The sequence below is a fragment of the Hemiscyllium ocellatum genome, chromosome 6 (genome assembly GCF_020745735.1).
Source record: "Hemiscyllium ocellatum isolate sHemOce1 chromosome 6, sHemOce1.pat.X.cur, whole genome shotgun sequence".
Taxonomy (NCBI): domain Eukaryota; kingdom Metazoa; phylum Chordata; class Chondrichthyes; order Orectolobiformes; family Hemiscylliidae; genus Hemiscyllium; species Hemiscyllium ocellatum.
In genome coordinates, this window is record NC_083406.1 from 104,111,975 (window position 1) to 104,125,295 (window position 13,321).

The following is a 13,321-nucleotide window of genomic DNA, read 5'->3' on the forward strand; positions in this document are numbered from 1 at the left end:
GCAATCAACTATCTACTGCTCATTTGAACTTTCGCCTAAGGCAAATGTGTACAATTTGTTACCATCAAGGCCATTGTTATTGGAATTACAAAAATTCAGGTATTGGTTAAGAGAAAAGGGAGAAGTGACATATTCACCAACATCATCAAATAAGTTAGTAATGAGATATTTGATGCTGAAATCTTTGCTTACTTGCTTCACAAATGACATTTCTTGAATGTAAAAAGAAGAAATTTGAACATGTCATTGAAATAATAACTAACAGTGGGGATTTAAAGACTGTAAATACAAGACCGCAAAACAATGGGATGAAGAGCTTGAGCCTTACTGATTCAGTGGCCATAAAGCCTTGTTGTTTTCAGTTAATCTGGTATAAGTGGGAACAAGTAATGTAAAACTATAACATCGGCCTTATATTCATATGCCAGTCAGAATTTTTGTGGTTTATGATGAATTAATGATTATTCATTACACCATCTATTCTCTCACAACATCATACACACAGTCAGTAAGGTTACTAAAGTATTATAACAAACGTCAGAGACCTATAGGTATATATATTGCTTTAAACTCAATCTTACTCCTTTTTTTTTGGACCACAGGTTTTAAGATGGTAAAAAAGCTATTGCTCTTAGATGTTGACTGTGGGGTGGATGATGCCCAAGCAATGAAAATGGCTTTTGCAGCTCCTAATGTGCACATCCTGGGTATAACATGTACTCATGGAAACACGAACATTGAAAATGTATGCAAAAATGTACTTAGAGTGCTAAAAGTTTGCCGGCAGACAGAGGTACATGATCAAATCAATGTTTTCATATTTTTATACCACATGCAGAACAAATGTTGTACATCTACAAGAATGATAATTGAAGCTTAGTTGTACTGAATTTGAATATTGCTGAAAAAAGAGGCATGCTGCCAAAGCTTTTCATTTTGCACCCATCAGGTCAGATACAAAAATGCCAAATTTAAATGCAAGAAATTATTAATACTGCATGAGAAAATAGTATTGACTATTAGGCAAGTTGATTCTGCATAGTTGAGATGTTGCCATAGAGAATGCTAGTTAACTAAGATCCCTCATGCGTTTAATTCTAAAAAAGTGCAATGCCTGGACGTGTTCTTTCTGTTTTTAGCAGTCAGATCCTAGTATACAAATATATGTAACTATTAACAAGTCTAAGTAAGCCACATTATAAGCCAAACTGATAAGACCGATGATTGGCAGAGAAATTTGACTTTCTTACTTCAGTGCTGATGAATTCAAAACATAAAACTTTGATGGCTTGTCTCTTTTCTCTGCAATGATATTTGTTTGTAAAACAGTGCAACAGTAGGCATAATAGTGTTATGAAGTAATTAACCTTTTAGGTGTAAATACATTATTACAGTTTTTGTTACATTAACAGTGATTTGAGCAGTCTTTATAATTGGCAAAAACCATATGGTGACTATTCAATCATTTAGAATTCCAAATTAGTCTTGATAACATTCACAGGTGAATTGGCCATGCTAAATTGCCTATGGCATTTAGGGATGTGTAGGTTAGGGGAAAATGTAGGGTAATAGGGTAGGAGAATGGTCTGATGGGTTACTCTTTGGAGCCAGTGTAGACTTGCTGGACCAAGTAATATCCAAACAATTAAGGAGAGTTGGGGTCAGAGTTGAGTATGGTAGCCATCACAAAAGAGAAAGGCTAAAAGGTCTAAAAATTGATAAATCTCCTGGCCTCGATGGGCTATACCCCAGAGTTCTGAGGGAGGTGGCTGAGGAAATAGTGGAGGCATTGGTTGTGATCTTCCAAAAGTCACTGGAGTTAGGGAAAGTCCCAGATGATTGGAAATTTGCTTTTGTAACCCCCTTGTTCAAGAAATGATCAAGACAAAAGATGGAAAATTATAGGCCGATTAGCCTAATTTTGGTTGTTGGTAAAATTCTAGAATCCATCACTAGCAATTAAATTTCTAAATTCTTGAAAGTGCAGGCTTGGATTAGAACAAGTCAGCATTGATTTAGTAAGGGGAGGTCGTGCCTGACAAACCTGTTAGAATTCTTTGAAGAGGTAACGAGTAGGTTAGATCGGGGACACCCAGTTGATGTTATCTATCCAGACTTCCAAAAGACGTTTGATAAGGTGCTTCATGGGAGGTTGCTGACTAAGGTGAGGGGTCATAGAGTTCGAGGTGAGCTACTGGCATGGATTAAGGATTAGCTGTCTGACAGAAGGCAGAGAGCTGGGATAAAAGGTTCTTTTTCGGAATGGCAGCTGGTGACATGTGATGTTCCATGTTGGGCTGCAGCTGTTCACTTTATATATTAATGATCTGAATGAAGGGACTGGGGGCATTCTGGCGAAGTTTGCCAATGATATGAAGTTAGGTGGGCAGGCAGGTAGTACTGAGGAGTGGGGGAGGCTGCAGAAAGATTTAAACAGTGTAGGAGAGTGGTCCTGAAATGGCTGATGAAATTCAATGTGAGCAAATGCAAGGTCTTGCACCTTGGAAAGAAGAATACAGGCATGGTCTATTTTCTAAACGGTGAGAAAATTCATAAAGCCAAAGTACAAAGGGATCTAGGAGTGCTAGTCCAGGATTCTGTAAAGGTTAACTTGCAGGTTGAGTCTGTGATTAAGAAAGCGAATATAATGTTGTCATTTATCTCAAGAGGATTGGAATATAAAAGAAGCAATGTGCTTCTGAGACTTTAGATTAGATTCCCTACAGTGTGGAAACAGGCCCTTCAGCCCAACAAGTCCATACCAACTCTCCGTACAGTAACCCATTCAGTCCCATTTCCCTCTGACAAATGCACCTAACACTACGGGCAATTTAGCACAGCCAATTCACCTGACCTGCAGATCTTTGGACTGTGGGAGGAAACCAGAGTACCCGGAGGAAACCCATGCAGACACGGGGAGAATGTGCACAGTCAGCCAAGGCTGGAATTGAACCTGGGATCCTGGTGCTGTGAGGCAGCAGTGCTAACCACTGAGCCACTGTGCCACCCCAAATAAAGCTTTATAAAGCTCTAGTTAGGCCTCATTTGGAATACTGTGTACAATTTTGGGCCCCACACCTCAGGAAGGACATATTGGCACTGGAGGATGTCTAGTGGAGTTTCACATAGTTGATCCCTGGAATGGTAAGTCTAACATACGATGAATGGCTGAGGATCCTGAGCTTGTATTCATTAGAGTTCAGAAGATTGAAGGGAGACCTAATAGAAACTTACAAGATAATGGATAACTGAGAAAGGGTAGACGCTGGGAAGTTGTTTCCATTAGGCGGGGAAACTAGGACCCGTGGGCACAGCCTTAGAATTATAAGGAGTCAATTTAGAACGGAAATGAGGAGATATGTCTTCAGCCAGAGTGGTGGGCCTGTGGAATTCATTGCCATGGAGTGCAGTGGAGGCCAGGATGTTAAATATCTTCAAGGCAGAGATTGATACGTTCTTGATCTCGCAAGGAATTAAGGGATACAGGGAGAGTGCGGATAAGTGGAGTTGAAATGCCCATCAGCCATGATTAAATAGAAAAGTGGACTCGATGGGCCAAATAGCCTTACTTCCACTCCTATGTCTTATAGTCTTATAAACCAGAGGGCCTGTTTCCATACGGTAGTGTCTTTGACTTGGGTAGGATCTGTAAATGTAAATTCTGCCAGTTGTACATCTTATCACTGGTTCCTATTATGGATGTGAGTTGAGAACAGCCAAACAGCCATATACTCATTGTTTCACCATGGCTCTTTAGGGTAAAATACCCAGGCTACATGTTCCTTGGATTATGCTCCACTTACAGAGGAGGATGAGGCAATATGCAGACAGAGGAAAGTATTGTTTGGCTTGCAATGTTCCATTCATCTAGCCTGTAACTTTTGGCATAAAACCAATTTGGTCCAGAGCTTCTATCCCCAAGGACTCCCACATTTACTGTCATACAAGGGTAAATTTATTGGTCCAATCTAATGCAGTCCTGACTTCTGATCATAGTTAATTGCCTATTTAAATTTCCTACATAGTGGAACAGCTGTTGAATAATATCTACTTTATTTCTAGATATTTATAAGCTATTAAGTTTATTTCTAATTTTCAACTACCTTTAAGATTTGACCCTTTAAAAGGAGCCCCAGTTACAAAGCAGTATTTTAGTTTTAAATGTGTGCCGTTTTGTCTGATCAGACATGCAGAATTAAAGGTTCAGTATAAAGGAAAAATTGCTCTGCTTTCTTTTTAAGTATTTAAGTCAGTAATTAGTCATGGTTCACAACTGTAACAAAGTAACAAAACAAAAGTTGCTGGAACATTGACAGACACCTTTGTATCTTCTTTAGCCACAGCTGATATCCAAGAGGACTGGAGAATAACCACTGTTGTCCCAATGTTTAAGGGTAGCAGGAATAATCCAGGAAATTACAGGCTTGTGAGCCTCACATTGGTAGGGAAAGTATTAGAAGAGATTCTCAGGGATAAGATCTATACGCATTTAGAACCAAATGGACATATTAGCGTTAGGCAGCATAGTCTTTGCAGGGGAAGTCATGCCTCACTAACTTGATCAAATTTTTTGAGGAGGTGACAAAGGCAATCGATGAGGGAAAAGCGATTGATGTAGTCTACACGAACTTCAGTAAAGTCTTTGACAAGGTCCCTCATGGCAGACTGGTACAAAAGGTGAAGTCACATGGTATCAAGTGTGAGCTGGCAACCTGGATACAGAATTGGCTTAGTCATAGGAGACTGAGTGTAGTGAGGGTCGTGACTAGTGGTGTTCCACAGGGATCAGTGTTGGGACCTCTGCTGTTTGTGGTCTACATAAATGATTTGGAGGAAAAAGTGTCTAGTCTAATTAGTAAAATTGCAGATGACACAAAGATTGATGGAGTTGCAGATAGTGAGGAGGGTTATCAGAGGACACAACAATTGATCATTTGGAGGCATGGTCAGAAAAATGGCAGATGGAGTTTAATCCGGACAAATGTGTGGTGATGCATTTTGGAAGGCCAAATACAGGTGGAAATTGTACAGTGAATGGCAGACCCTTTTGGAGCATTGATATGCAGTGATCTGGGTGTGCAGTTCCACAGTGGCAACACAGATAAGATAATGTCATAAAAAGAGTCCATGGTATGCTTACCTTCATTGGAAGGGGAGTTGAGTATATAAGGATAGGCAAAGTTAAAAATCACACAACACCAGATTATAGTCCAACAGGTTTAATTGGAAGCACAAGCTTTCGAAGTGCTGGTCCTTCATCGGGGGTGGTGGAGTACACGATTGTAAGACATAGAATTTATAGCAAAGATTTACAGTGTGATATACCTGAAATTATTCATTGAAAAATACCTTGATTGCTTGTTAAATGTCTTGAGAACTTGTTAAGTGACTTGAGAATGTAACTTTTAGAAAAGTTTTGTGAAAGAAGTGAAATTAACATGGTCATTCTAACAGATGAGAGACTTCTGTGTCTTACAATCTTATACTCCACAACCACCTGATGAAGGAGCGGTGCTCCGAAAGCTAGTGCTTCTAATTAAACCTGTTGGACTGTAACCATGTGTTGTGTTATTTTTAATTTTGTACACCCCAGTCCAACACTGGCATCTCCAAATCAAGGATAGGCCAGTTGTGCTACAGCTTTGTAGAACTTTAGTTAGGCCACATTTGGCATTTTACGTTGATTTTGATCACCACACTACCAGAAGGATATTGATGTTTTGGAGAGGGTACAGAAAGGTTTACCACGATTTGCCTGGTATGGTGTTTTTTAGCTCTGAAGAAATGTTGAATAGACTGGATTTGTTTTCACTGGAATGCTGGATGTTGAGGTATGACCTGACAGGAGTTTATAAGATTGTGAATGGCACGGATAGGGTGGAAGGTATAAGACTTTTTTCCAGGTTGGAAGGATCAATTAATAGGGACACAGGTTCAAGGTGTGGAAGGGGAAGTGTAAAAGAGATGTGTGAGGCACGTTTTTCACACGAAGAGTATAGAGTGTCTGGAATGCCCTGCCAGAGGAGGTGGTGGAAGCAGGCACAACAGCAGCATTCAAGGAGGACCTGGATGAATTCATGAATAGGAAGGGAATAGAAAAACACGGATCCTGTTAGTGAAGATAGTTTTAGTATGGAAAGGCAGCATGAGTCGGCACAGATTTGGACAGCCAAAGGGCCTGTTCCTGTGTTATATTCGTCTTTGTCCTATTTTGTAAATGCATACAAAATACAATGGTTTCAAAATACCCAGGATAGTATCATAGCTGCAGAATGGGAAATCCTTGAGGAGGGTTTATCAACAGAGTTAATGTGTGTAGAAGTCAGAAACTGGAAAGGAGTCATTCTGCCGAGAGTTTTCTACAGGTCCCCCAGTAGCAACAGAGACACACAGGAGCAGATTAGAAGGCAGATTTTGGAAAGTTACAAAAGTAACGGGATAGTTGTCATGGGTGACTTTAATTTCCCTAATACTTATTGGTACCTACTTAGTTCAAATAGTTTGGATGGAGCAGTTTTTGCCAGGCGTGTTCAGGAAGGGTTCCTGATGCAACATGTTGAAAGGCCGAATAGAGGGGAAGCCATATTGGATTTAGTGTTTGGCAACGAACCATGCCAGGTGTCAGATCTCTCAGTGGGATAGCATTTCGGCGATAATGATCACAACTCTCTGAACTTTAGTATACTCATGGAGAGGGATAAGAGCAGATGGTATGGGAAAATATTTAATTGGGGGAGGGGGGATTACAATGCTTTTAGACAGGAACTGGAGTGCCTAAATTTGGAACAGATGTTCTCAAGGAAATGCACGACAGAAGTGTAGAGGTTGTTTAGGAAGCACTTACTGATAGTGTTGGCCAGGTTTGTCCCGCTGAGGCAGGAAGGGATGGTACGTTGAAAGAACCTTGGGTGACAATACATGGGGAACATCTAGTCAAGAGGAAGAAGGATGCTTACTTAAGGTTGAGGAGGCAAGGATCAGACAGGGCTTTTGAGGGTTACAAGGTAGCCAGGAAGGAATTGAAAAATGGACTTAGGAGAGCTAGAAGTGGCATGAAAAAGCTTTAGTGGGTAGAATTAAGGAAAACCCTAAGGTGTTCTACACTTATGTGAGGGATAAGAGGAAGACCTGAGTGAGGGTAGGGCTGATCAGGGATAGTGGATGGAACTTGCGCCTGAAATCAGAGGAAGTAAGGGAAGTGCTTAATGAATACTTTGCTTCAGTATTTGCTACTGAGAAGGACTTTGACATTTGTGAGCACAGTGTGAAATGGACTGATATGCTAGAACAGGTTGATGTTAGGAAGGAGGATGTGCTGAAAAGTTTAAAAAACTAAGGCTAGATAAATCCCCTGGGCTAGACAGGATATAACCTAGGTTACTACAGGAAGTGAGGGAAGAGATTGCTGCACCTTTGGCCATGATCTTTGCAACCTCACTGTCCACTGGAGGTGTGCCAGGTGTTTGAAGGCTGGTAAATGTCACTCCCTTGTTCAAGAGAGGGAATAGGGATAACTCTGGGAATTACAGATCATTCAAGTTTACGTCAGTGGTGAGCAAAGTATTGGAGAGGATTCGAGAGACAGGATTTATAATTACTTGGAAAACCATAGTTTGATTAGAGACAGCATGGCTTTGTAAGGGGCAGGTCATACCTCACAAACCTTATTGAATTCTTTGAGGATGTGACAAAACACATAGATGAAGGTAGTGCAGTGGATGTGGTCTACGTGGATTTTAGCAAGACGTTTGATAAGGTTCCGCATGGGAGCTCATTCAGAAAGCAAGGAGAGATGGGATACAGAGATATCTGGCAGTCTGGGTATAGAATTGGCAGGCCTATAGAAGACAGAAGGTGGTAGAAGATGGAAAGTATTCAGCCTGGGGCTCGGTGACCAGTGTTGTTCCACAGGGATCGGTTCTGGAACCTCTGCTCTTTGTGATTTTATAAATGACTTGGCTGAGATAGTGAAAGGGTGGGTTAGTAAGTTTGCCAATGACGTGATGGTTGGTGGAGTTGTGGATTGTGGAGGTCTGTCATAGGGTGCAACAGGACATTGACAGGATGCAGAACTGGGCTGATAAGAGGCAGATGGAGTTCAACCTGGATTGGTATGGCATCATTCATTTTTGAAGGTTGAATTTGAATGTAGAATACAGGGTTAAAGGCAAGATTCTTGGCAGAGTGGATTTTAACAAAAGGTTTGATCAGGTTCTCCATGGTAGTGTTATGGACTAAGCCAGACCACTCAAAACATTCTTAAGCAGGCAGCCCTAGACTATAGCTTTGTAATTGGTTTCGGTAAGTATACGGTGAAAATTATCCAGAGTAAGATAACTAGCTTGACTTTTAGATTTTAAACCAGACAAAAATTTCTTCACAAAATTACACAATGAAAAACAAAGAATGGAATAAAGAACCCCTACAGAACTCAACCTATCCAACTAGACTTAATTATGTTATTCTGAATATACTTTAAAAACCAGTATAAATAAAACACATTCTTACCGTTGAAGGGCAGAAAAGAGAGAAAGTTTCCACACAGGTCCCTGTTGAACTTCCCAGTTCAAGACTGAACTATAACTGCACAGCTCAGCTAGAGAGCTGACCACTCCCCTTTTATTGTACAGGTCACTTCTAAAACATGACCACTTTGGCCTGAAGTCTCATCTGTTTACATATAAACAAATGCCCTCTCAAAATCCTTTTCATCTCTGTACCAAACCAGACTGATTAGAGCCCAGCTCGGTTAATTGCCCCTCTGAAAACAAAATCAAGGACAGAGTCTCCTTGAGTCAAGGAACAGCTTTTAGGGAAGAAAAAAGGAACTAGCTTTGTGACAGTAGGCTCATTCAGAAAGTAAGGAGGCATGGGAAACAGAAAAATCTGGCAGTCGGATACAGAATTGGCTGGCCTATAGAAGACAGAGGGTCGTGGTAGATGGAAAGTATTCAGCCTGGAGCTCGGTGATCAGTGTGTTCCACAGGGATCGGTTCTGGGATCTCTGCTGTTTGTGATTTTTATAAATGGATTGGATGAAGCAGTGGAAGGATGGATTGATAAGTTTGCCATTGACATGAAGATTGGTGGAGTTGCAGATAGTGTGGAGGGCTGTTATAGACTACACCGGGACATTGGCAGAACTGGGGTGATAAGTGACAGATGAAGTTCAACCTGGAAAAGTGTAAAGTTATTCACTTTGGAAGGACAAATTTGAATGCAGATTATAGGGTATAAGGTAGGATTTTTGACAGTGTGGAGGAATAGAGGGATCTTGGGGTCCATGTCCATAGATCTTCAAAGTTGCCACCCAAGTTAATAGGGTTGTTAAGAAGGTGTATTGGCTTTCATTAGCAGGGGGATTGAGTTTAAGAGCTGCAAGGTTATGCTGCAGCTCTGTAGAGCCCTGGTTAGACCACATTTGGAATATTTTGTTCAGTTTTGGTCACCTCATTTTGGGAAAGATTTGGAAGCTTTAGAGAGGTGGCAGAGGAGATTTACCAGGATGCTGCCTGGACTGGAGGGCATGTCTTTTGAAGAAAAGTTGAGGGATCTAGGACATTTCTCATTGGAGCAAAGAAGGATGAGAGGTGACTTGATCGAGGCATACAAGATGTCGAGAGGCATAGATAGAATGGATAGCTAGTAGCCTTTTCCCATGGCAGAAATGTCTATTACAAGGGTCATAATTTTAAGGTAATTGGAAAAAAGTTTAAGGGAGATGTCAGAGGTAGGTTCTTTACATAGAGAGTGGTGGGTGCATGGAATGCACTGTCAGAAGTGGTAGTAGAGTCAGATATATTAGAGACATTTAATCACTTCTTGGATAGGCACATGGAAGATAGTACAATGAAGGGTATGTAGGATAGTCAGATCTTAGAGTAGGATAAAAGGCCAGCACATCATTGAGGACCAAAGGGCCTGTACTGTGCTGTGTTGTGTTATTCTATGTTCTTTGTTAATGACTGCAGAAGTCAGGCAGATGTCACTTGGGAGGGGATAGGGAAGAACAATGAAGTGGTGGGTTTAAGTAATCAGAATTGGATGTTATACTAGATTCTAATGGTCAAAATTTCAATGGGTGTAATCAGGGTTTCTTGTGCCTGTCCAATCGCATCCTTACCTCACAAAAATATGCAGGATTGGTGGGAGATATTTTCTTTTAGAGTAGGCCAGGAGCAGCATCATGCAAACCTAAAAATAAGGTATCAACTTCTTGAAGCTACAGCACAGGATTACCTGTATGCAAAACAGCATAAGCAACATGGGTAAGATTCTACAAACAATGGAACAGATCTTAGTTTTGCAGTCCTGCCACATCCAATTGTAATTGGTGATGGAAATTAAACAGTCATTGGATGAGGAGGCCACACAAATTTTCTTATCCTCAATGATTGCAGAGCTATCACATCAGTGCAAAAGATAGGGCTGAAGCATTTACAACAATCTTAAGCCATAAATCCAAATGGATGATCCATGCCAGCCTCCTCTTATGCCTTCCACTGTCAAAAATGCCACACTTAAGCCAATTTGATTCACTTCATGTGATATCAAGAAACAATAGGAGGCACGAGATCCTCAAAGCTATGGCCCTAACAACATTTGACAATTGTACTGAAGACCTGTGCTCCTGAATTGCACAGTCAACACAGCCAATTATCACCTAGTTAACTCTTGACCATGATTAAAATGATCAAAGTGTCAAAGGCTTACTGATCGTTAGTTTACATTCTACCAGGACCACTCAAGTCTTGACCTCATTACTGTCTTGCTTTATACATTGAGAAAAGAGCTAAACTATAGAGGGAAGGTGAGAATGACTAGCCTTGACATCAAGGCCACACTTGACTGTGCATTTCAAATGGAACATAGTGTAAAGGAAGATAGTTGTGGCTGTTGGAAGTCAGTCATCTCAGCTCCAGGCACGTCTCTGTACTGGAGTTTCTCAAGGTAGCGTTCTAGGCCAACCATTGCTTCTGCAATGGCCTTCTCTCCATCATAAGCTTCAGTGATAAGTAGAAAATATTCAGCACAATTTGCAACTCCTTGGTTACTGAAGCAGTTCTTGTCCAAATGTAGCAAGACATGGATGAAACCAAGGCTTGGAGTTGCAAGTAGTAAATAACATTTGTGAGATACAAATCCCAGCAAAAATAATTCCTAATTAGACAGAACCTATGCTGAATGTCTCACTACCAATATTCTGGGGGTTGCAATTGACCAGAAACTGAACTACACTGACCATATAAATACAATGGCTATGAGAGCAGGTCAGAGGCTAGGAATCCTGCAGCAAGTAACCCACCTCCTGACTCTCCAAAGCCTGCCCACTATCCACAAGGCACAAGTTAGGAATGTGATTGAATACTTCCCACGTCTGGATGAGTGCAGCCCCTACAACACTCAAGAAACTTGGCATCATCTGGGACAAAGAAGTTGACTTCATTGGCACCACATCCACAAACATTCACTTCCTCCATGTCAATACACACGTGGCACGGTGGCTCAGTGGTTAGCACTGCTGCCTCACAGCACCAGCGACCTGGGTTTGATTCCCACCTCGGGTAACTGTCTGTGTGGAGTTTGAACATTCTCCCCGTGTCTGTGTGGGTTTCCTCCGGGTGCTCTGGTTTCCTCCCACAATCCAAAGATGTGCAGGTCAGGTGAATTGGCCAGGCTAAATTGCTCATAATGTTAAGTACATTAGTCAGGGATTGGGTAGGGGAATGGGTCTGGGTAGGTTGCTCTTCAGAGGATCGGTGTGGACTTTTTGGGCTGAAGGGCCTGTTTCCATACTGTAGGGAATTTAATCAGTAGCAGCATCTATAAGATGCACCACAGAAATTCATATTGTTTCTTCCAAATCCAAGATCGCTAACATCTTAAAGGGACAAGGGCAGTGGATCCATCAGAATACCAACACTTGCAAGTTCCCCTTCAAATCATTCACCATTTTGACTTGAAAACATATTATGTTGTAACAAATGCTGGATCAAAATCCAGAAATTCCCTCTCCAACAGTGCTCTTTTCTCAATGTAATTACACCAAATTGACTGCAGCAGTTCGATAAGGCAGCTTACCATCGCCTTTGCAAAGGCAATGAGGTTCAGGGAATAAATGCTCCCCAAACCAGTGACACCAACGTGCCCTATATACATAAAAAAAACTCATGGATTCCATAGCCCATATGTTTATGCAATACCATGATAGGTGGCAGCCTCTGCATTTCATTCAGTTTGATCGAGCTGGATTTGAAACAAACCTGAATATAAAATTAATCTTCATGTGTTAAATGGCAAAGTAATAAAAATAATGCATTTGATATTTTACAATTGTTCAATCTTTAACTTTACCACCTTTCAGTCGCTATGATAACCATTTGTTTGTTACTATACAGGTCTCTCTAGTAGCAACTGGACCCATGACTAATGTTGCTCTGGCATTTAAAATGGATCCCACCTTTCCATCAAAGTTAAAATATCTCTATATCATGGGAGGAAATATGGAAGGTATGCCATTTACTTCATTTAGATCAACCAATTCTACTTTGTAGTGGATGGGTTGCAGTCTTTAGTTATGTCTAACCCAGTCTTTTTCTGATTGACATTATATGTATTTTTAATAATAATGTGTGGTGGGTTGGGGTTTTATTTTCTCCACTGCCCTAAACAAATTGCTTGACTAACTGACAGATGCTAGAAGGAATAAACATGAATCAAACTCATAGCTTTCTCGTCTTCATGGCTTGGCAGCCTATCATATTTGTTCTTATGATTCATGAGGGAAACTCTCAAACTGATATTTTCTAGAATAGAAATTTAGATTTTCATCACTGTTTAAAACTAAGTCGATAGCTCTTTAGTGCATAGTTTCTCAATATCAAATTAACATACAATATTTCATATTCAGCTTCATCTCCACCACCAATCCCCCAAGAAATCCTGCCAAAGATTTAACTCACACACCACATCAGTCCTGCTCCACCTTGAATGGTGGCAAACAATTAAACAACTCAATAGAGAAGGAGGCTCCATAAATATTCCCATTCTCAGTGATGGGAGAATACAGCACATCAGTTTAAAAAAAGTTAAGGTTAAAGTCTTTTAAGCAATCTTCTGTCAGAAGCCTCCTACAGAGGATCAGTTACTAGATTTCTGCCAATTCATTTACATCACGTGATATCAAGAAATGGCGAGGTATTGGATACTGCAACGCTTGTACCCTGAATTGTTGCACCCCTAGCCAAGCAGTTCCAGTACAAGTACAAACTTGGTATCTATCCAACCTTGTAAAAGATACCAGGTATTTCATATGCACAAA

General features: G+C 40.8%; 1 protein-coding gene across 1 annotated transcript in view; it reads left to right on the forward strand.

Moving 5' to 3' along the window:
* Positions 1 to 610: 610 nt before the first annotated feature.
* The window catches only part of LOC132816966 (pyrimidine-specific ribonucleoside hydrolase RihA-like), a 30,994-nt gene continuing 18,283 nt past the window's right edge, over positions 611 to 13,321 (forward strand). The window contains exons 1-2 of the mRNA XM_060826992.1: positions 611 to 793; positions 12,399 to 12,514. Of these exons, the coding sequence (XP_060682975.1) occupies positions 611 to 793; positions 12,399 to 12,514 (299 nt within the window). The remainder of the gene's footprint in view (positions 794 to 12,398; positions 12,515 to 13,321) is intronic.